The sequence below is a fragment of the Lissotriton vulgaris genome, chromosome 11, assembly GCF_964263255.1.
Source record: "Lissotriton vulgaris chromosome 11, aLisVul1.2, whole genome shotgun sequence".
Classification (NCBI taxonomy): Eukaryota; Metazoa; Chordata; class Amphibia; order Caudata; family Salamandridae; genus Lissotriton; species Lissotriton vulgaris.
In genome coordinates, this window is record NC_141699.1 from 557,170,526 (window position 1) to 557,193,278 (window position 22,753).

The 22,753-nt window shown below is 44.1% G+C and overlaps 1 protein-coding gene across 1 annotated transcript in view; it reads left to right on the forward strand.

Annotated features, from left to right (window-relative positions):
• The window catches only part of LOC147683144 (uncharacterized), a 454,065-nt gene extending 449,233 nt beyond the window's left edge, over window positions 1-4,832 (forward strand). The window contains exons 6-8 of the mRNA XM_086944791.1: window positions 1,707-1,869; window positions 3,072-3,170; window positions 4,699-4,832. Coding sequence (XP_086800917.1) covers window positions 1,707-1,869; window positions 3,072-3,170; window positions 4,699-4,832 — 396 coding nt within the window. The remainder of the gene's footprint in view (window positions 1-1,706; window positions 1,870-3,071; window positions 3,171-4,698) is intronic.
• Window positions 4,833-22,753: the final 17,921 nt, after the last annotated feature.

The window sequence follows — 22,753 nt, forward strand, 5'->3', positions numbered from 1 at the left end:
TCTGTCAAGGCATGTGCTGGGCCTTTTGTAACAAGCATTGTACTTGCACCCATTTCACCCCCACACTGTGTCAAGATGCATTACACCATGTGCCAGGAGGCTAGGGCCCATACAAATGAGGGAACACTTTTGTCCAGGTGTTTCTGTTAAATTACTAAGGACTGGCAAAGGCAAACTGGATCGCAGAAGATGTCTAAGGGAAGCAGTGCAAAGGTAGCACACCTACCGAGGCACACTTTGAGAGGTGCTACGGAGAGTCTCAGAAACCCAGTCATCCCCATGAAGATGAAGTTAAGTAATATACCCACCTCCAAATGTGTTCCGATATGCTGGCAGTACAAAACAGAACAGCAGCTTGGAAGTGCCACACATCTTTCACTGTTGCACCCTCTCTGGCCTCTGAGACTTCAGGACTTCACTAGCAATGTCATGTTTTTATCAAGATATGCAAAGAGATGAAACAACTGTAGACCTATTTCATAATACACCACATTGCTAATATTACTATGAGCATCCAGAGAAAACTAGGGAATCTCTCAGCGCCGAGACGCCTATGGGTATTCGTTCGCGCTTAATAAATGGTAAAAATAAATAAATTGTTATTAGCATGTAGTTCATGTATTATACCAATACAGTACTGTTGATTTATTGACATTGTGCTTTATCATGTATTTAAATATATTTTATCTAAGACAGTCCATCCTAATTAGAGTGTTTAAAATGTATTTGTGTTAGTCTTAAAATAGGTAAAATATTTGTAAAAATAATCATGCAGTGTTTTTAAAGCCAGTTTACCTTTTGTTCTGCTCAAAAAGATATTGCAGTCTCTAAGGCAAGTATTGTGTTGAAAAGAGGTTAAATATTTCACAAACTCATACCCCTAGTACAGATATTGTATAAGTAGAAAACACTAAGGTAATCCAGGTCTAGAGAATAGCCAAATAGAATTAATTATTTCTGATGATATATGCCCCATGCCAATACAGAAAGTGACTAGGTCGAATAGCTCCCACCTCCCAGCCTGTACCAAGCAATACATTTGGTGCACATCCTAAATGGTATCAGTCACTTTTGGATACCTCTGCAGTGCAGAAAGACATTCATTTATAAAAAAGAGAAGTCTTTTTGATGTGAATTTAAGAAAAGACAAGAATTTTTGATATTTTGATGGACTTATTTATTCATTCATTGGGGGTACCAATATATTTATAATTTTATTATGACCCATTTTTATCCTGTAAACTTTCTTGCTGCTAGGAATCAAATCTCAGGCAACAGCCTTTTTTTCAATCTGTTTTGGCAACTGCTGGTTCTACTTGGTCTATTTCAAGGAGTGATTAAATTTTTGTTATTTGCTCCGCTTCTATCTTATTGTTAATTGAGTCTTAGGGCCTGATTAGGAGTTTGGAGGACAGGTTTACTCCATAAAAAACATGAGGGATATCCCAACCTCGGTATTACAATTCCATTATATCCTATGGATGGAACATGTAATATGGCGGACGGGATATCCATCACGTTTGTGACGGCGTATCCCATCCGCCAAACAATCAAGTTGTTATTGATTTGTTCAGGCATCTTCTATTTCACAATATTCCCTCTATACCTGATCCATGGTACTTAGTACTTGTTTTGGATTTGTTTTTCTCCTCTTGTTCGTCACAAATGTTTCAAATTACCAATATTTCCTATTTCTGCATATTTAGGAGAATGCGCCTGAACTTGAAAGGATGGCTTTAATGTGTCAAATTACTCTTACCAAGTGGATACCACAGTCAATATCTTCTAAGATTGTAAATCTGTTTACGGTGCCTTCTATTCCAGAGGAGATTGTGTTTTGGGCCATTCATCAAATGACAATTCAATACGGTAATTTGAAAAAATGCTATGTTGTTGTCAAACACTGTGCTCTGTGGCAGTCTACCGGATTCTACATTCATTTTAGGTCTGTCTGCAAATAGTTTTATCTGTTTATGGCTCATGTCATCACACCACTCAAATACACAGAGTTGGCTTTGAAGCATGCGGCAACATGTTCTTTCAGTTCCCTTACTCCATTGTTCTTTCAGTTCCCTTACTCCATTGCTTGTTTAAAGTATTTCTACATTTTGTACAAAACCCATAACAGTATGGTGAATTTATGCATTGAGAAGATCAATCACTAGTATTGCATATACAATGCAAATTGAAAGTGGAAAGAAGCCACAGGGTATATTTAAGTTATTTTCGACATATATTTTAAACTGATTGTGGCATTCAGAATAGAGTCCCATGCCCATGCCTTTGCCATTTCAGCCCGCATAGTTAAAACAATTAAGTGACAATGAATTGGAAGAAAATAAAACAGCACCACTATGTGTTGCGACCCCATGTCATAATGGTAATTCAAATAAGCTCTAGGACGATTACTTTCTGTACAGTGCTAATTTAAGAAACAAGCATCTCCGTGCTTATGCCATCAGAAAGCTTGAAAATATGGAACTCCAGCAAGAGGCCTTAGAAGTGAATGGTTGCATTTTAAATACAGGTTCACTGACAGCCACTTTTGAAAGATGCAAATGTATTGCTGCTATTTTGGTTATTATGTTCAAATTATACATATTGTTTTAGATTTGTTGAAATGTAGTAATTTCACATCGTAGATTCACATTTTAGCACCACATACCAGCACCAGATGTCCGTTACAGGTTTTGTTTCATTATGTCTCTTGAGAAACAACTGTTAAAAACTGAAACAGCTCTACACCAACCATCTACTTAACTATTAAGCCTTTATTTGTACAGGGATTTAGAATTTCTGTAAATGCAGCAACTCTGCTATAATGCTGAACTCCTTCATCACCGTCCTAAAAAGGTGCGAGTGAATCCTGGGAAAAGACAATGTGAAACGTTCTTTTCCTCTTATTGCATTACGTTGTATGTTCTGCTGGGTGGAAAATATACAAAGCCATGCATCAAGATATTTTTACAATATGTTTCATGACCAACACCACCTTTGCAGCACACTCATCATCTTAAGTTGGTATTAGTCTTTAGTTTAATTAATATTGTTTATCCTATTTTCTCTTACAGGACTGGAAATGGAACCATATCTAGATCTGATTCTCAGAACGTTCTTTCCTGCAATGAAGACTGCTTCTACAATCAACCAGAAATATTGGTTTAGCCTTGGTGTGCACCTGCGCTGGTGGAGCGGTCGGGTTTGGTTTGATGGTTGGGAGAGAGTGGGGAGAGGACACCTTTATTAAGTTCACTTTTGTAACATTTCCTGAGAGCACCCTTCATGCAAAGAGATGCAATTTCGTATGTCTGATTGGTGCTTAGAATAACAGTCGCTATTCATCCCATTGTTTTCAACAACTGATTACTGATCTGCATTAAACTTTCATTTGTGGCACAAATCAGAACTCAACTGCAACATTGGTCTGCATAATGTGTAACTTCACTACTTTCTAGTACATTTGCCAATTGAACTGGCATGCTGAGCTGCTGTGTCAAGTTTGCCATGTAATGACTGGAACACATCTCTAGTCTGTATAGTGCACCTCCGGGAAACACCCTATTCTTTTCAGTAATAAAAAACCAAGGGCTTGATTTAGAGTTTGGTGGACAAGTTGTATCCTAGTGTATGTGTAATAAGAGGGACGTGCTATCCCATCACGTTTGTGACGGGATACCCATCTGCCACAGCCTGAATCAGGCCTTATGTTGTGAACTTACCTCCATAGGAAGTGGAGAATTAAAACCTGTAGAAATTGTACATTATTTCCCAGAGGTAATTGTTCACTTCAATGGCACAGACATCTTGTTGCAACCTAGAGCTTGCACAATTGCAAACTAGTCACCGTGTTAAGTAAAGATTTAGACTGGTGTAAATCATGGAGTAAATATATTTTTACCATTTTTGCCTCTTGAAATATAGAGAAAGCAGGAAGCAAGATTTGTTCCCAACTAAACATTTGCAATATTAGGACAGAAAAAGGGGCAATGTGATTTCACACGTTTTGCTATGCTTAAAATAGGAAATTGAATGAATCAGTGTTCATTTAGATGTGAGATTAAAACCAGTGTAGTGTCTTCCTGCCTGATTATCAGAATAGTGCAAAATCATTACACCACTTTTTTACTCTGGTGACATCTGACCAGCACTTCTTTGTTAATCACATAAAATTATTCACAAAATTACTGATTAGGAATGCTCGGATGCATCATCTTTTATATTTTTACATCCTTTTTTTTATTTCGCCAAGAGGGCAAATATCATCATACAGTAATAACTAGTGCAAAATCTGATTTCTCCACTCTTATTTCATAAACAACAAAACTGTACATACTAAATTGCTTTGTTGCTAATTGTATGTAAAAAGTACTCTGGTGACACATATTCTGCCTTTCCTTCATTTTAGTTCAATAAAATGAGTTGCAGTAATGTGGAATTATTACCATATATTGTCTAGAATGCTTCAAAAGTGCAATAGGATGCATGATCAAAATGGATACCATTACAGTATCTATGAGAGTCAGAGAATATATATGTGAATTGAGTCTAATACCTACTAAAAATCATTTCCTATCAGCAGACGCATTGCACTGTTTTTGCTCAGTGTGTCCTATGCACCACCAGGCAAGGTGGTACATGTGTAGATTAATGCAACACTTAAGCCTTTGAACTTAACTGTAATTTTTTTTTTTTGTGCAGTCATTGAGATGTTATCAGGCCAGTTTGCTTCCAGTGTAGACACTCCTCTAGTCACACTTTTCTTTGAAGCCTACTCAACCTGTAAGGTATTTCTTCTTGAAACCATCCCCAGTCTCCAGGAGGTGAGTTGGTAAAGTGGGAAAAGAACAGAGCGCAGTGGATGAAGGTTTAGAGCTGTTAAGTTTTGTGAGATAACTGATGCATACACATTGACTGCCCCTTCCTCTGCCTTTGAATATATAGTTAATTTGATGAAATACAAAAAAAATGAAATTCATTCTCTTGACCCAGACTTGTGATTTCTATGTATGTAGCTGAATAAAGTGTGTAAAAACCTTTATTGTACCCGTATTGTATCTATATAAAATAAAATCAAAGCTAAACCATGCTATAATACTTAAGTATTAGGGAACAGTAAGTGTAATAAGTATTTTTGAAAAAGAAAGTGACAGAATTAGATTCTAGGGCAATTTAATAAAATCGCAGCTGCAGTAGTGTATTTTCTATGTCTACCACAACCTGTCCATGAATAGGAGGCAGGGGAAATATATTTAAAAAAAAGAGCTGGGGAGAGGGAGAAAATAGAGAGAGTGGGTGGGGAACCCTCATCCAAATAAGACAAGAGCGAAACAAATTCATGGATAACATTTCTATTTTAGAGAATCAGTTTTGTCTATTGGATTATTCTGCCAGTGAAACAAACCACTGCCTTTGCATGACAGAATCAGATGTCGGGTCCAGCTGCCTCTCCAGGAAACCCTCTACTTCCACATGTGGCTCATCTTTTCTTAGTAGTTAATGTCTAGTGTGTGGAACTGAAAACCTGGTGTAATTTATCTTAACAGGTCTGGGGGCAGGTCATCACCACTCTGGGACATTTGGCCTCCGTTCTGCCAGAGGAGCAACTAGATAAGGAGCTTCCTTGGTTGGTCAATGAAGTTGTAAGGCTCCAGCCCCAGCTGCCTGCTGATATGGCATTTCGTTTGCTCACGGTGAGTGTGACCTTTATTTGCTGTCCATGCTTGCCACTTCAACCAATCCCAAATGATCCACTCATAATGAACACCGTATCCCATAATGAGAGATTAGCTGCAATGAAACACTACATTATTGAGAAATGAGGGTTGAATACAGAACTACAGGATTCCATTGGTGTTTTAGTTACACCACAGGTGGAGTTGTGAGATGGTTCAGGCCTCCATCATGTGTACATTGGGCCAACATATTGGCAGTCTGCTCCCAACAGTACCAATGTTGTGGGTATCAGAAATTTTGGGATGTAGGAAAAATGTATGATTCCAGGTTTTCCCCTTAGGTACCCCTGAGAAATAGAACCACCATACCAATTCAGACTGTAATTCCCCACTATTTGACACATTCACACATGGTAATTTTTTCAGGTTTGAGCTGGTGTATTTTTTTGGGAGATGAAGGGATTACTGGGAATATAGTTTTCCAACATTAATTCCAAATACTGAACCAGCTCAATTGTGATTAGTACACAATCCATGAAGGCAGCCAGAGAAGCAAAATGCACATTTGTATTTGTTACATATGAAATCAGGATTATTAAAGGAGAAATGTGTATCAAAGCAATTGTGCTAGAATTTAAATAAACATCAACAGTGCTGAAATTTGCTTCACCTGTTGTTGTGATACTGGGTAAGTAAAAGTTGTTAATGGAAGTAAAATTGAGCATACTGACGCTCCATCTTGATGCGTTAATCATAACAAAACAGCAGATCTTCAGTCTCTAGAGCCCTGTCATAGGTCTCAAGCAGTAATTGGGCTTACTAAAGCCCTAGTGACCTCTTATAACAAACTGTGTGCCATTGCATCTTCTCTAGTCTGAGAGGCTGCTTACACCCTGCCTGTGAAATACAAGTGCATTTACAAATGACCTTCACTAAGGAGCCCCATGACTTTGCATTGCACTCCTGGTGACCGAACACATGGGTAAAACAGTGAAGTCTTAAGAGGAGCACTGGAAATGTATCATGTTGGTAATCAATAATGTGTTGGAATTATAGAACACTACTTTTAGTTGCTATAAAAACAAATATTAGCAAAGGAAAGAGTCTGTAGTTAGAGACGTGCAAATTGTATTAGCTGAAAAAGCAAGAGTGACGTAGACCTTGGTGGACACACTATTAGAATCATTACGTCTCCAATCTGCCAATTTTCTTTTCAACAGAACTATTGTTTTTGAGGCTTGAGAATTGAAGATTAATGTTGAGGCTCTAAGTGGAACAGTTTCTGCCTGGTCTGAGCACTTACAGTTAAAAGGACAGGATGTTCACATTACCTTACAAGTCCTTCTTTTGACAGTCTCCACTTGTAATAAAAATTTGAATACCAGCTACAAACATAAAAACATGACAGAATTTTGTTGTATGGCATATTGACCATGTACATAATTTGAGGTTGTTCCCCAATGAGTCTTCCAAGCCTTCATTGCAGGTGATCATTCTCCTCATTAGCATCTGTGTTGCTAAATGTGTTCCTAAAACTGCTTTTAGTCGTCACCCATCTTCTGTGTTGCAGCTCCTGCTTCCACGTTGCCTTTGATTCTCATAAGCAAACACTATCCTTTTAGGCTGCTCTGTACTCCCATGGTTTGCAGTGTTCAGGGATGCAAGAGGGACATTGAGCAATCCTGATCCACAACTGTTAATAGTGAAACAGATGTAGTGGCGCATACATGGATCCCGCTTTTAGAGGAGCACCCCAATTATGTCTGTATTTTACTATCTAACAGGAAAAAAGGGGAAATGTATTTCCAATAGTGTTCATCCACCCATGCTACATCTAAGTGTGCCCTTTGGCTTGAGGGTGTATTTTGCTGACTTTGGATGAGACTACATTAGTGGAGTGTGGATCACTTGGAGAAGCAGGCAGATAACTAGAGGACCTGTAGGATGAACAGGGAGAAACAGGAGGGTGAAAGGGAGGTCAAACAGAGGAGGAGGACAAGGGAACAAGACTCCCCAAAAAGTTCAGTACAACTGAATGGAGGAGGAGGACCAAGATCACTAGCAGGATTGGGAACACAAGGAACTGGATTTCCAAGATAATGAAGAGAAAGCAATAGCAGGAGGACCATGGGAAAAACCTGGAGGATCAAGCAGCCAAAGACCACAGTCGACCAGGATGACTGAGACCCCAAGGACATAAGGCCCAGCATGCCCATGACAAACACGAGGATCAGTAAAACCAGAAGAATAAGTAGAATGAAGTAGACCAGAAAGACCACAACCAGGAGGCCAAAGAGGAGAAGAAGTACAAAAAGCCTCTTTATTAAGCGCCATGGAAGCCAGAAACTAGCTGACTCCAAACCCTTTCGGTGGTATAACAATGAATGTAGGCAAGCAAGAATTGCCTTTGGCAATGCTATCAGGGTTGGGGAAATGGGTACTGTCCGTACTGCAAGATATGAATACAAAAACCAAGAGGCTATGGAATGAGCTTAGATGGCAGGACCTAAAAGAAGCTAGTTTGCAGAATAATACCAAATTATTCTGGAATATCATTAACCCTTTCCATGCGGCCGCGATTCCCCTGGTGTGCTGTAAACAGCACGAACAGGGGCGGGCCGTGACGAACCCCAGCCATCATCAGCACACGAGCACCGTAGTGCATGACGGCTGGGGTTCGTCATCAGCATGGAAGGGGTTAAGTGAGGCAGACGGGGTCAACCTGATCAGCCCCTAAGTCATGTCTCTCATGAAGAATGGGTTAATTACTTTAGGTCCCAATATGCTCGTAACCCTTTAGATGATCAAATGGAAGAAGTTAGTTATGTTTTTTATACTGATGAGGCTTTTAATGACAAAGAAACTTTAGCAGCTCTTAGTGCAGTTGCTGGAGGTAGAGTACCAGGACCCTATACGATAAAATATGATGGGGTAGATACATCTTGTTGATGCAAATGCAATGGCCCAGGGTGCCCCAATCCCGGTTTCCTGCAAAGGCGCTGTGATAATTCCAGTATATAAAAAAGGAGATAAAACTCAACCGGGGAACTACAGACCTATCTGCTTGATAGATACGATTGAGAAGCTAGTTGGGAGGTTGATCCTGAACAAAATCTTGGACTGGATTGAAGAGAATAGTATATTGTCCCCTTTCCAAGATGGTTTCCGTAAATACTCTAGTACCATTGATCAAGTCATTCATTTTATTCTTTTATAGTGGAAGACTGTGACATTGGGCAAGGGCAGCCTTTATGCTGCCTTTGTCGATCTACGTTCAGCTTTTGACCTTGTCCCCCGTTCCTGGTTATGGGTGACGTTGAGGGAATTAGGCCTTTCGGACGAGATCCTAACCTTCGTAATGAGGCTGCACGAGGGCAATCATGCTAGAATCCGTTGGGGAGGGCAGGGTAGGGTCACCACCCAGTTTCCGGTTGAACGAGGGGTACGGCAAGGCTGTGCCATGACACCAACGTTATTCTCTTTGTATATTAATGGAATAGTGGACTGTTTGTTGCCAGTGAATACAGATGCCCCGTCTCTAGCAGGTGTTAAAATTCCAATTTTAATGTTTGCAGATGACACATTAATTATTTCCAAGACTCCTAGTGGCCTCCAGCGAGCTCTATCAATTTTTGAAGATTTTTGTGCTGCTCGAGGCCTGGAAGTTAATGTGTCAAAAACGAAATCCATGGCTTTTAATCTGCATCGAAGTTTTAAGGGGAGGGTTTTTATGAATAAACAACCACTTGAACTGGTCAGGGATTTTACCTAATTGGGTATACAGTTAGAGAAGAACCTTAAGTGGGACTGCCATATAGATTTAGCAGCCCTGAAACATCGTCAAGTTACAGGAGCTTTAAGTCTGGAGCATAAAAGGTCTCTAACAAAACCAATTAGACCAGTCCTCCGAGTTTATGAATCTAAAGCTGTTAGCTCCGCGCTTTATGGCGCCGAATTATGGGAGTTTGAGAAAGCAGCTCCTTTAACTCTTTCTGAAAATAAGTTCCTCCGTAGCATTACCAATCTCCCACAAAGCACCACTATTAAGCCACTTAGATATGATTTGGGTAGAAAAGCTATTATTGATGTCGCCAAGTTGCGTCGGATTTTATATTGGCGCAGGTTGTGAACGACACCTGAACTCTCATCATATGCCTCAGGTTTTCTGGATGTAATAAACTCTGATGCCTTCCACAAAATTGGTTGGTTAAGAGGTGTTAGGAATAGCCTGATTGGCTTGGGAATGAGAATGCTATGGGAGAACCCATTAGAGGCTTCTTTTCCCTCTAAAAACATCCTAAAAGAGAAGTATTGGGAGTGGGCTGCTTTTAATGCTTGGAGTAACTCTGACTCATCTTCTATGGTGGGAATCTACTTAGAAACAAAACTCACACCCAGATTAGAATCCTATTGGGATAATATCACCAGGCCGAGAGATAGGAAGCTTTACTTCCAACTCAGGGTAGGCACATTACCTTTAAAGTCCCTTATGTCCAGGCAGACTCCCACAAGTGATAACATCTGTCCTGCCTGTGGGAGTCATAGCGAAACAGTAGCCCACCTGCTTTTTGCCTGTCCCGCCTATGCACTCCCTAGGCGAGTTTGGCTGGCTCCAGTGTACAAACTACTTGGCACATTTAGGAGCGTCGAAGCGGAAAGGCTTATGCGCACCAGCACTTTACCATTTATCACAATAGCGGTAGCCAAATACCTAGGATGGGCGTGGGCTACAAGGCTGAAACCTAAATCTGGGTAATTCTTTGGTGAGCATTCATTTTAACTTCCCTGGCCTGGCCACTGAATGTGATTGATTATTTAAAAAATTTTTTATCTGCTGTAATGTATTTCATAATGCAAAGAAAATTGTATTAATGTAACTTTTATCTCGTCCATTTGCTCTGAGATCTAAGTTTTATCCAACATTTTTAACTATCCAGCCAAGGCATTTTTAACTGTATCTACATGTTGTTTGTTTTGTGCTTTTATGAGCATACCTCGAATAAATCTACTTTGGAATGGAATGAAATGGAGAAGAAGGATGTGCAAGTGGAAAGGGAGGGTCATCAGGAGGACCAGGACCACCAGAACAAGAAGGAAGAAGATGGACAGGTCAACATGGAGAACCTACACCACTGTGAAGACCCTACACAGAATGAGGAGGAGGAAGATGGCCATGAGGATGAGTAGAAGGGAAGGTGGGGTCAAGGACAGCCAAGAAGTTTAGAAACACTAGGACCACCAGAAGGATTTGGAAAACTTGAACCAACAGGGGACCAATACCATGTCCAAGAACTAGGAAAACCAAGAGGATCAAGACCTGGAAGAATAGGAAAAGGATTTCCAAGAGGACTAGGAGAATAAGGAGGAAAAATGGGAGGAGGGAGACCAGTAAGAGGAAGAAGACCATGAAGAGAAAGCAGAGGCTAGGAGGTCCAGAACAGCAGTCACCACCATGACCACCATGAAAAACCTGAGGGCCAACACTAGGATTGCTAGGAGTAACAGCACCAGAGGATCCAGAGGACCAGGAAGAGGATGACCAAGATTAGCTGGACCATGAGCATAAGGACAATGAAGATCATGAGGACCAGCAGGACTGGGACCAGAAGAATGAAACGATTGAAGAACACCAGGGCAAGAGCACCAGAAGAACAACTAGGAGGGACACAGTAATAAGCACCATGGCAAAGATAATCCTTTTAACAGGAGTAGGATCTCAGGAGGATAAGGGCTACTTATGGCCAATGACCAATACCTAGAAGACCAGGACCAAGAATATGTAGATGAAGACCAGGAGGATGATTTTGAGGAAAATATGAGTTGACAGAAGGGAAAGAAGAATAAGAGGATGGTCAGGAGGAAGATACCTAGAAAAAGGAGAACATGAAAATCAATACGAAGATTAGGAGAACTATGAAAAGGAAGACCTGGTAAACCAGGAGCATGAAGAGTAAAACCTATAGGTGGAAGACCAGGAAGAGGAGAATGACCAAGAGGAGTAGAGGGACCAGGGCAACCAGGAAGTCCAGGAGCACCAGGATTACCAGGTCCACCAAGAGGACACAACCATCAAGGGAATCACAATGGGACACACATCAGGAGAACTAGGGACAGGAAAAGCAAAGGCAGAATGATGATTTGAAAAGGAAAGAGAGATCAACAAAACTGATGAGTACCATTAAGAACACGAACAGCAAGAAGACCAGGAGCAGGAAGACCAAGGCCAGGAAGGAAGGGACTAAGATGGCCAAGAGGATCTAGACAATGTCATAAGAAGGAGTAGCAGACAACCAAGAGAACTAGAACCACCAAGAGAACTAGGAGAACCAAGGCAAAGGCCATCATCAACAGTGGCTAAGAATACAGAGCCTACGATGACAGTGAGTCTAGGCAACATGCGTTAGGGCATGCCCCTGTTAAATGCTAAACATGCTCTCTTCTGGTTCCTTGATGGACTAAAATCCAACATCTGACTCCAACAGATAACCTCTACAGAAATCACTATGTGGATCTGGGAGATCTTAAGGCACTGTGAGTCAAGAAAACAGAGCAACCAGGAAAGAAAAAATCAGACATAAGCACGGTCATCTGTCAAAATCTACTTGTGGTCATATGTATTTAGAATTAGTACACAAGAGAGCTCATTCACACACCAACTCACTCTTGCATTCAGACAGAATTCACACTTTGAAGTTTGTAATTCACCACTGACCATCATCATTTGCACAAACTGCCCTTTGGCCTCATCTCAATTTTCTTATCTCCTTGCAGACCCTTGAGTTATGCATCAAGGCAGCTGTTACTAAGAGTTGCAGAGCGCTGAATGGAACTGTGCCAACCGTGCTTGCCGTCCTGCATCACCTGGTAAGTATATACATGAGGACAAACAAAGTATTTCAGTGGGAGGCAACAGACATTTACTGTGTAACATATTGTCACAAATAAAGTTTCTACCTTAATCCAATTTATAGTAGGAGTGTTTTTAAGGGCAACATTTGGGAACTCTCTTGCATAAAATATTAAATTATAATCCATAAAAATCCTATATGAACCAATTTGCTTCTAGGATGCAAAGAAAGAAGACAATGGATATAAATCTGTCAGTGTTGAGAGCTCCTCTGCAGGAACCCCCCATAAGTCTGCCTCTCGGCAGCTCTGGCTCTGATAATAGGTAACAGAGGAACAGAGTGAAACGGGAAAGGGAAGGGACCAAGGGGCAACACCAAGGATGGAGACCTGAAAGAAAAAATCTGTACCCAATTACAATGGTTTACAACAGAGACATAATACTAACAAAGCTTATCTCGGAGGTTCAATTGTCCAGTTAGACTTTACTATATAACATATACTGGACTCTTCATGATATCCCAACAACAGTACACCCAATCTTAAATCAATATATTTAATAATAATAAGGCTATAACATATACATTCGATTAATGCCATCAATCAAACGAAATTCAGTATTTATCCCGCTAAGGTTCCTAAAGTCAATATATGCAGAAACTACCCCACAATTTAGTTAAAATAATCCAAATACACAACATTTCTGGAAAATCGTTACAATCCAAACTTGAAGCATTCAAGACCTCAGTCCACATATAAGAAGGCCCTCTGAAAACAGGTGAACAACTTGACGGCCATAAACATGAAATTCCAAATAGCAATGCTGGCACGTGGAATCTGGAATGAATGGGAAACAAAAGACAAGCATCTCTGATGAGGACCAAAGTGCAAGAACTGAATGCCGGTAAAGAAAAAAAAAATGAAGTGGTACAGCAGAAACAGCGAGTAGCGGTGAAAACAGAAAAAGGCCCTAATGAAGCCACCGACAGAAACACTCGCTCCCCACTCTGCTGACTAGAGACCTGGGACGCAAAATGGGCAAAAAGTGAAGCAAAAGAGGCCTGCTTTGAAAAGCATGCAACCCACTATGCTGGCCAGACACCGTAGGACGCAAAAGGGAAACAGCTTTACCGTCCCCAGAGATAAACCAAGATGAAGTGTAACGACAGCCTTCGTCTTGATTACCTTGAACAGCCGCCACTAGTGCCAGCTTTGTTAAAAGCATTAAGTACCACTACATTCTGCAATCTCGCCAGACTTCTGAGTCTACAAACTATCCAAAAACCATAGTAAACTAAGGCATCCATCTTAGAGTCGATTTACAAAAGGGGGTGGTGATGAACAGAGTGTCTGAATTGAGCAGACCACTCTTACCCAGTCCAAAGATCAGGGCTTGATCCATCACCGTTATTTATCTCACTGCCCCATCCCAGCTCAGAATCTGGCTATATGCAAATCAGTCTGTCCCTGGCCCAGTGCATCATGGGAACAGGGCAGACTAAACTACCAAGCCAATTCTTTACCAGAAAGGAGACAAGCTACCGGGGACCGGTTTCTGGCATTTCAGCCTCTTCGGCCCGGCTTGCTTGAATCCTGATGGAGCAGTGAGAAAGGGACTCATGTCTGAGTATACCCTGCCACACCTATAGTGGCCAAAATCGATTTACAAAAGGGGGTGGTGATGAACAGAGTGTCTGAATTGAGCAGACCACTCTTACCCAGTCCAAAGATCAGGGCTTGATCCATCACCGTTATTTATCTCACTGCCCCATCCCAGCTCAGAATCTGGCTATATGCAAATCAGTCTGTCCCTGGCCCAGTGCATCATGGGAACAGGGCAGACTAAACTACCAAGCCAATTCTTTACCAGAAAGGAGACAAGCTACCGGGGACCGGTTTCTGGCATTTCAGCCTCTTCGGCCCGGCTTGCTTGAATCCTGATGGAGCAGTGAGAAAGGGACTCATGTCTGAGTATACCCTGCCACACCTATAGTGGCCAAAATCGATTTACAAAAGGGGGTGGTGATGAACAGAGTGTCTGAATTGAGCAGACCACTCTTACCCAGTCCAAAGATCAGGGCTTGATCCATCACCGTTATTTATCTCACTGCCCCATCCCAGCTCAGAATCTGGCTATATGCAAATCAGTCTGTCCCTGGCCCAGTGCATCATGGGAACAGGGCAGACTAAACTACCAAGCCAATTCTTTACCAGAAAGGAGACAAGCTACCGGGGACCGGTTTCTGGCATTTCAGCCTCTTCGGCCCGGCTTGCTTGAATCCTGATGGAGCAGTGAGAAAGGGACTCATGTCTGAGTATACCCTGCCACACCTATAGTGGCCAAAATCGATTTACAAAAGGGGGTGGTGATGAACAGAGTGTCTGAATTGAGCAGACCACTCTTACCCAGTCCAAAGATCAGGGCTTGATCCATCACCGTTATTTATCTCACTGCCCCATCCCAGCTCAGAATCTGGCTATATGCAAATCAGTCTGTCCCTGGCCCAGTGCATCATGGGAACAGGGCAGACTAAACTACCAAGCCAATTCTTTACCAGAAAGGAGACAAGCTACCGGGGACCGGTTTCTGGCATTTCAGCCTCTTCGGCCCGGCTTGCTTGAATCCTGATGGAGCAGTGAGAAAGGGACTCATGTCTGAGTATACCCTGCCACACCTATAGTGGCCAAAATCGATTTACAAAAGGGGGTGGTGATGAACAGAGTGTCTGAATTGAGCAGACCACTCTTACCCAGTCCAAAGATCAGGGCTTGATCCATCACCGTTATTTATCTCACTGCCCCATCCCAGCTCAGAATCTGGCTATATGCAAATCAGTCTGTCCCTGGCCCAGTGCATCATGGGAACAGGGCAGACTAAACTACCAAGCCAATTCTTTACCAGAAAGGAGACAAGCTACCGGGGACCGGTTTCTGGCATTTCAGCCTCTTCGGCCCGGCTTGCTTGAATCCTGATGGAGCAGTGAGAAAGGGACTCATGTCTGAGTATACCCTGCCACACCTATAGTGGCCAAAATCGATTTACAAAAGGGGGTGGTGATGAACAGAGTGTCTGAATTGAGCAGACCACTCTTACCCAGTCCAAAGATCAGGGCTTGATCCATCACCGTTATTTATCTCACTGCCCCATCCCAGCTCAGAATCTGGCTATATGCAAATCAGTCTGTCCCTGGCCCAGTGCATCATGGGAACAGGGCAGACTAAACTACCAAGCCAATTCTTTACCAGAAAGGAGACAAGCTACCGGGGACCGGTTTCTGGCATTTCAGCCTCTTCGGCCCGGCTTGCTTGAATCCTGATGGAGCAGTGAGAAAGGGACTCATGTCTGAGTATACCCTGCCACACCTATAGTGGCCAAAATCGATTTACAAAAGGGGGTGGTGATGAACAGAGTGTCTGAATTGAGCAGACCACTCTTACCCAGTCCAAAGATCAGGGCTTGATCCATCACCATTATTTATCTCACTGCCCCATCCCAGCTCAGAATCTGGCTATATGCAAATCAGTCTGTCCCTGGCCCAGTGCATCATGGGAACAGGGCAGACTAAACTACCAAGCCAATTCTTTACCAGAAAGGAGACAAGCTACCGGGGACCGGTTTCTGGCATTTCAGCCTCTTCGGCCCGGCTTGCTTGAATCCTGATGGAGCAGTGAGAAAGGGACTCATGTCTGAGTATACCCTGCCACACCTATAGTGGCCAAAATCGATTTACAAAAGGGGGTGGTGATGAACAGAGTGTCTGAATTGAGCAGACCACTCTTACCCAGTCCAAAGATCAGGGCTTGATCCATCACCGTTATTTATCTCACTGCCCCATCCCAGCTCAGAATCTGGCTATATGCAAATCAGTCTGTCCCTGGCCCAGTGCATCATGGGAACAGGGCAGACTAAACTACCAAGCCAATTCTTTACCAGAAAGGAGACAAGCTACCGGGGACCGGTTTCTGGCATTTCAGCCTCTTCGGCCCGGCTTGCTTGAATCCTGATGGAGCAGTGAGAAAGGGACTCATGTCTGAGTATACCCTGCCACACCTATAGTGGCCAAAATCGATTTACAAAAGGGGGTGGTGATGAACAGAGTGTCTGAATTGAGCAGACCACTCTTACCCAGTCCAAAGATCAGGGCTTGATCCATCACCGTTATTTATCTCACTGCCCCATCCCAGCTCAGAATCTGGCTATATGCAAATCAGTCTGTCCCTGGCCCAGTGCATCATGGGAACAGGGCAGACTAAACTACCAAGCCAATTCTTTACCAGAAAGGAGACAAGCTACCGGGGACCGGTTTCTGGCATTTCAGCCTCTTCGGCCCGGCTTGCTTGAATCCTGATGGAGCAGTGAGAAAGGGACTCATGTCTGAGTATACCCTGCCACACCTATAGTGGCCAAGATCGATTTACAAAAGGGGGTGGTGATGAACAGAGTGTCTGAATTGAGCAGACCACTCTTACCCAGTCCAAAGATCAGGGCTTGATCCATCACCGTTATTTATCTCACTGCCCCATCCCAGCTCAGAATCTGGCTATATGCAAATCAGTCTGTCCCTGGCCCAGTGCATCATGGGAACAGGGCAGACTAAACTACCAAGCCAATTCTTTACCAGAAAGGAGACAAGCTACCGGGGACCGGTTTCTGGCATTTCAGCCTCTTCGGCCCGGCTTGCTTGAATCCTGATGGAGCAGTGAGAAAGGGACTCATGTCTGAGTATACCCTGCCACACCTATAGTGGCCAAAATCGATTTACAAAAGGGGGTGGTGATGAACAGAGTGTCTGAATTGAGCAGACCACTCTTACCCAGTCCAAAGATCAGGGCTTGATCCATCACCGTTATTTATCTCACTGCCCCATCCCAGCTCAGAATCTGGCTATATGCAAATCAGTCTGTCCCTGGCCCAGTGCATCATGGGAACAGGGCAGACTAAACTACCAAGCCAATTCTTTACCAGAAAGGAGACAAGCTACCGGGGACCGGTTTCTGGCATTTCAGCCTCTTCGGCCCGGCTTGCTTGAATCCTGATGGAGCAGTGAGAAAGGGACTCATGTCTGAGTATACCCTGCCACACCTATAGTGGCCAAAATCGATTTACAAAAGGGGGTGGTGATGAACAGAGTGTCTGAATTGAGCAGACCACTCTTACCCAGTCCAAAGATCAGGGCTTGATCCATCACCGTTATTTATCTCACTGCCCCATCCCAGCTCAGAATCTGGCTATATGCAAATCAGTCTGTCCCTGGCCCAGTGCATCATGGGAACAGGGCAGACTAAACTACCAAGCCAATTCTTTACCAGAAAGGAGACAAGCTACCGGGGACCGGTTTCTGGCATTTCAGCCTCTTCGGCCCGGCTTGCTTGAATCCTGATGGAGCAGTGAGAAAGGGACTCATGTCTGAGTATACCCTGCCACACCTATAGTGGCCAAAATCGATTTACAAAAGGGGGTGGTGATGAACAGAGTGTCTGAATTGAGCAGACCACTCTTACCCAGTCCAAAGATCAGGGCTTGATCCATCACCGTTATTTATCTCACTGCCCCATCCCAGCTCAGAATCTGGCTATATGCAAATCAGTCTGTCCCTGGCCCAGTGCATCATGGGAACAGGGCAGACTAAACTACCAAGCCAATTCTTTACCAGAAAGGAGACAAGCTACCGGGGACCGGTTTCTGGCATTTCAGCCTCTTCGGCCCGGCTTGCTTGAATCCTGATGGAGCAGTGAGAAAGGGACTCATGTCTGAGTATACCCTGCCACACCTATAGTGGCCAAAATCGATTTACAAAAGGGGGTGGTGATGAACAGAGTGTCTGAATTGAGCAGACCACTCTTACCCAGTCCAAAGATCAGGGCTTGATCCATCACCGTTATTTATCTCACTGCCCCATCCCAGCTCAGAATCTGGCTATATGCAAATCAGTCTGTCCCTGGCCCAGTGCATCATGGGAACAGGGCAGACTAAACTACCAAGCCAATTCTTTACCAGAAAGGAGACAAGCTACCGGGGACCGGTTTCTGGCATTTCAGCCTCTTCGGCCCGGCTTGCTTGAATCCTGATGGAGCAGTGAGAAAGGGACTCATGTCTGAGTATACCCTGCCACACCTATAGTGGCCAAAATCGATTTACAAAAGGGGGTGGTGATGAACAGAGTGTCTGAATTGAGCAGACCACTCTTACCCAGTCCAAAGATCAGGGCTTGATCCATCACCGTTATTTATCTCACTGCCCCATCCCAGCTCAGAATCTGGCTATATGCAAATCAGTCTGTCCCTGGCCCAGTGCATCATGGGAACAGGGCAGACTAAACTACCAAGCCAATTCTTTACCAGAAAGGAGACAAGCTACCGGGGACCGGTTTCTGGCATTTCAGCCTCTTCGGCCCGGCTTGCTTGAATCCTGATGGAGCAGTGAGAAAGGGACTCATGTCTGAGTATACCCTGCCACACCTATAGTGGCCAAAATCGATTTACAAAAGGGGGTGGTGATGAACAGAGTGTCTGAATTGAGCAGACCACTCTTACCCAGTCCAAAGATCAGGGCTTGATCCATCACCGTTATTTATCTCACTGCCCCATCCCAGCTCAGAATCTGGCTATATGCAAATCAGTCTGTCCCTGGCCCAGTGCATCATGGGAACAGGGCAGACTAAACTACCAAGCCAATTCTTTACCAGAAAGGAGACAAGCTACCGGGGACCGGTTTCTGGCATTTCAGCCTCTTCGGCCCGGCTTGCTTGAATCCTGATGGAGCAGTGAGAAAGGGACTCATGTCTGAGTATACCCTGCCACACCTATAGTGGCCAAAATCGATTTACAAAAGGGGGTGGTGATGAACAGAGTGTCTGAATTGAGCAGACCACTCTTACCCAGTCCAAAGATCAGGGCTTGATCCATCACCGTTATTTATCTCACTGCCCCATCCCAGCTCAGAATCTGGCTATATGCAAATCAGTCTGTCCCTGGCCCAGTGCATCATGGGAACAGGGCAGACTAAACTACCAAGCCAATTCTTTACCAGAAAGGAGACAAGCTACCGGGGACCGGTTTCTGGCATTTCAGCCTCTTCGGCCCGGCTTGCTTGAATCCTGATGGAGCAGTGAGAAAGGGACTCATGTCTGAGTATACCCTGCCACACCTATAGTGGCCAAAATCGATTTACAAAAGGGGGTGGTGATGAACAGAGTGTCTGAATTGAGCAGACCACTCTTACCCAGTCCAAAGATCAGGGCTTGATCCATCACCGTTATTTATCTCACTGCCCCATCCCAGCTCAGAATCTGGCTATATGCAAATCAGTCTGTCCCTGGCCCAGTGCATCATGGGAACAGGGCAGACTAAACTACCAAGCCAATTCTTTACCAGAAAGGAGACAAGCTACCGGGGACCGGTTTCTGGCATTTCAGCCTCTTCGGCCCGGCTTGCTTGAATCCTGATGGAGCAGTGAGAAAGGGACTCATGTCTGAGTATACCCTGCCACACCTATAGTGGCCAGAATCGATTTACAAAAGGGGGTGGTGATGAACAGAGTGTCTGAATTGAGCAGACCACTCTTACCCAGTCCAAAGATCAGGGCTTGATCCATCACCGTTATTTATCTCACTGCCCCATCCCAGCTCAGAATCTGGCTATATGCAAATCAGTCTGTCCCTGGCCCAGTGCATCATGGGAACAGGGCAGACTAAACTACCAAGCCAATTCTTTACCAGAAAGGAGACAAGCTACCGGGGACCGGTTTCTGGCATTTCAGCCTCTTCGGCCCGGCTTGCTTGAATCCTGATGGAGCAGTGAGAAAGGGACTCATGTCTGAGTATACCCTGCCACACCTATAGTGGCCAAAATCGATTTACAAAAGGGGGTGGTGATGAACAGAGTGTCTGAATTGAGCAGACCACTCTTACCCAGTCCAAAGATCAGGGCTTGATCCATCACCGTTATTTATCTCACTGCCCCATCCCAGCTCAGAATCTGGCTATATGCAAATCAGTCTGTCCCTGGCCCAGTGCATCATGGGAACAGGGCAGACTAAACTACCAAGCCAATTCTTTACCAGAAAGGAGACAAGCTACCGGGGACCGGTTTCTGGCATTTCAGCCTCTTCGGCCCGGCTTGCTTGAATCCTGATGGAGCAGTGAGAAAGGGACTCATGTCTGAGTATACCCTGCCACACCTATAGTGGCCAAAATCGATTTACAAAAGGGGGTGGTGATGAACAGAGTGTCTGAATTGAGCAGACCACTCTTACCCAGTCCAAAGATCAGGGCTTGATCCATCACCGTTATTTATCTCACTGCCCCATCCCAGCTCAGAATCTGGCTATATGCAAATCAGTCTGTCCCTGGCCCAGTGCATCATGGGAACAGGGCAGACTAAACTACCAAGCCAATTCTTTACCAGAAAGGAGACAAGCTACCGGGGACCGGTTTCTGGCATTTCAGCCTCTTCGGCCCGGCTTGCTTGAATCCTGATGGAGCAGTGAGAAAGGGACTCATGTCTGAGTATACCCTGCCACACCTATAGTGGCCAAAATCGATTTACAAAAGGGGGTGGTGATGAACAGAGTGTCTGAATTGAGCAGACCACTCTTACCCAGTCCAAAGATCAGGGCTTGATCCATCACCGTTATTTATCTCACTGCCCCATCCCAGCTCAGAATCTGGCTATATGCAAATCAGTCTGTCCCTGGCCCAGTGCATCATGGGAACAGGGCAGACTAAACTACCAAGCCAATTCTTTACCAGAAAGGAGACAAGCTACCGGGGACCGGTTTCTGGCATTTCAGCCTCTTCGGCCCGGCTTGCTTGAATCCTGATGGAGCAGTGAGAAAGGGACTCATGTCTGAGTATACCCTGCCACACCTATAGTGGCCAAAATCGATTTACAAGATGTGAGTCCCTTGCTCATTGCACCATCAGGATTCAAGCAAGCCGGGCCGAAGAGGCTGAAATGCCAGAAACCGGTCCCCGGTAGCTTGTTTCCTTCCCAGTGTAAGAATTGGCTTTTGTAGTTTGGTTTGCCCTGTTCCCATCATGCACTGGGACAGGAACAGACTAATTTGCATACAGCCAGGTTCTGAAACTGGGATGGTGCAGTGAGCTAAAAAACGGTGTTGGATCTAGCCCTGATCTCTTGACTGGGTGAGAGTATTCTGTTTAATTCAGAGACTCTGTCCCTCATCACCCCTTGTTGTAAATATTTTTGTCCACCCTAAGCGTGGAAGGGTATACTCAGATGTGAGTCCCTTGCTCATTGCACCATCAGGATTCAAGCAAGCCGGGCCGAAGAGGCTGAAATGCCAGAAACCGGTCCCCGGTAGCTTGTTTCCTTCCCAGTGTAAGAATTGGCTTTTGTAGTTTGGTTTGCCCTGTTCCCATCATGCACTGGGACAGGAACAGACTAATTTGCATACAGCCAGGTTCTGAAACTGGGATGGTGCAGTGAGCTAAAAAACGGTGTTGGATCTAGCCCTGATCTCTTGACTGGGTGAGAGTATTCTGTTTAATTCAGAGACTCTGTCCCTCATCACCCCTTGTTGTAAATATTTTTGTCCACCCTAAGCGTGGAAGGGTATACTCAGATGTGAGTCCCTTGCTCATTGCACCATCAGGATTCAAGCAAGCCGGGCCGAAGAGGCTGAAATGCCAGAAACCGGTCCCCGGTAGCTTGTTTCCTTCCCAGTGTAAGAATTGGCTTTTGTAGTTTGGTTTGCCCTGTTCCCATCATGCACTGGGACAGGAACAGACTAATTTGCATACAGCCAGGTTCTGAAACTGGGATGGTGCAGTGAGCTAAAAAACGGTGTTGGATCTAGCCCTGATCTCTTGACTGGGTGAGAGTATTCTGTTTAATTCAGAGACTCTGTCCCTCATCACCCCTTGTTGTAAATATTTTTGTCCACCCTAAGCGTGGAAGGGTATACTCAGATGTGAGTCCCTTGCTCATTGCACCATCAGGATTCAAGCAAGCCGGGCCGAAGAGGCTGAAATGCCAGAAACCGGTCCCCGGTAGCTTGTTTCCTTCCCAGTGTAAGAATTGGCTTTTGTAGTTTGGTTTGCCCTGTTCCCATCATGCACTGGGACAGGAACAGACTAATTTGCATACAGCCAGGTTCTGAAACTGGGATGGTGCAGTGAGCTAAAAAACGGTGTTGGATCTAGCCCTGATCTCTTGACTGGGTGAGAGTATTCTGTTTAATTCAGAGACTCTGTCCCTCATCACCCCTTGTT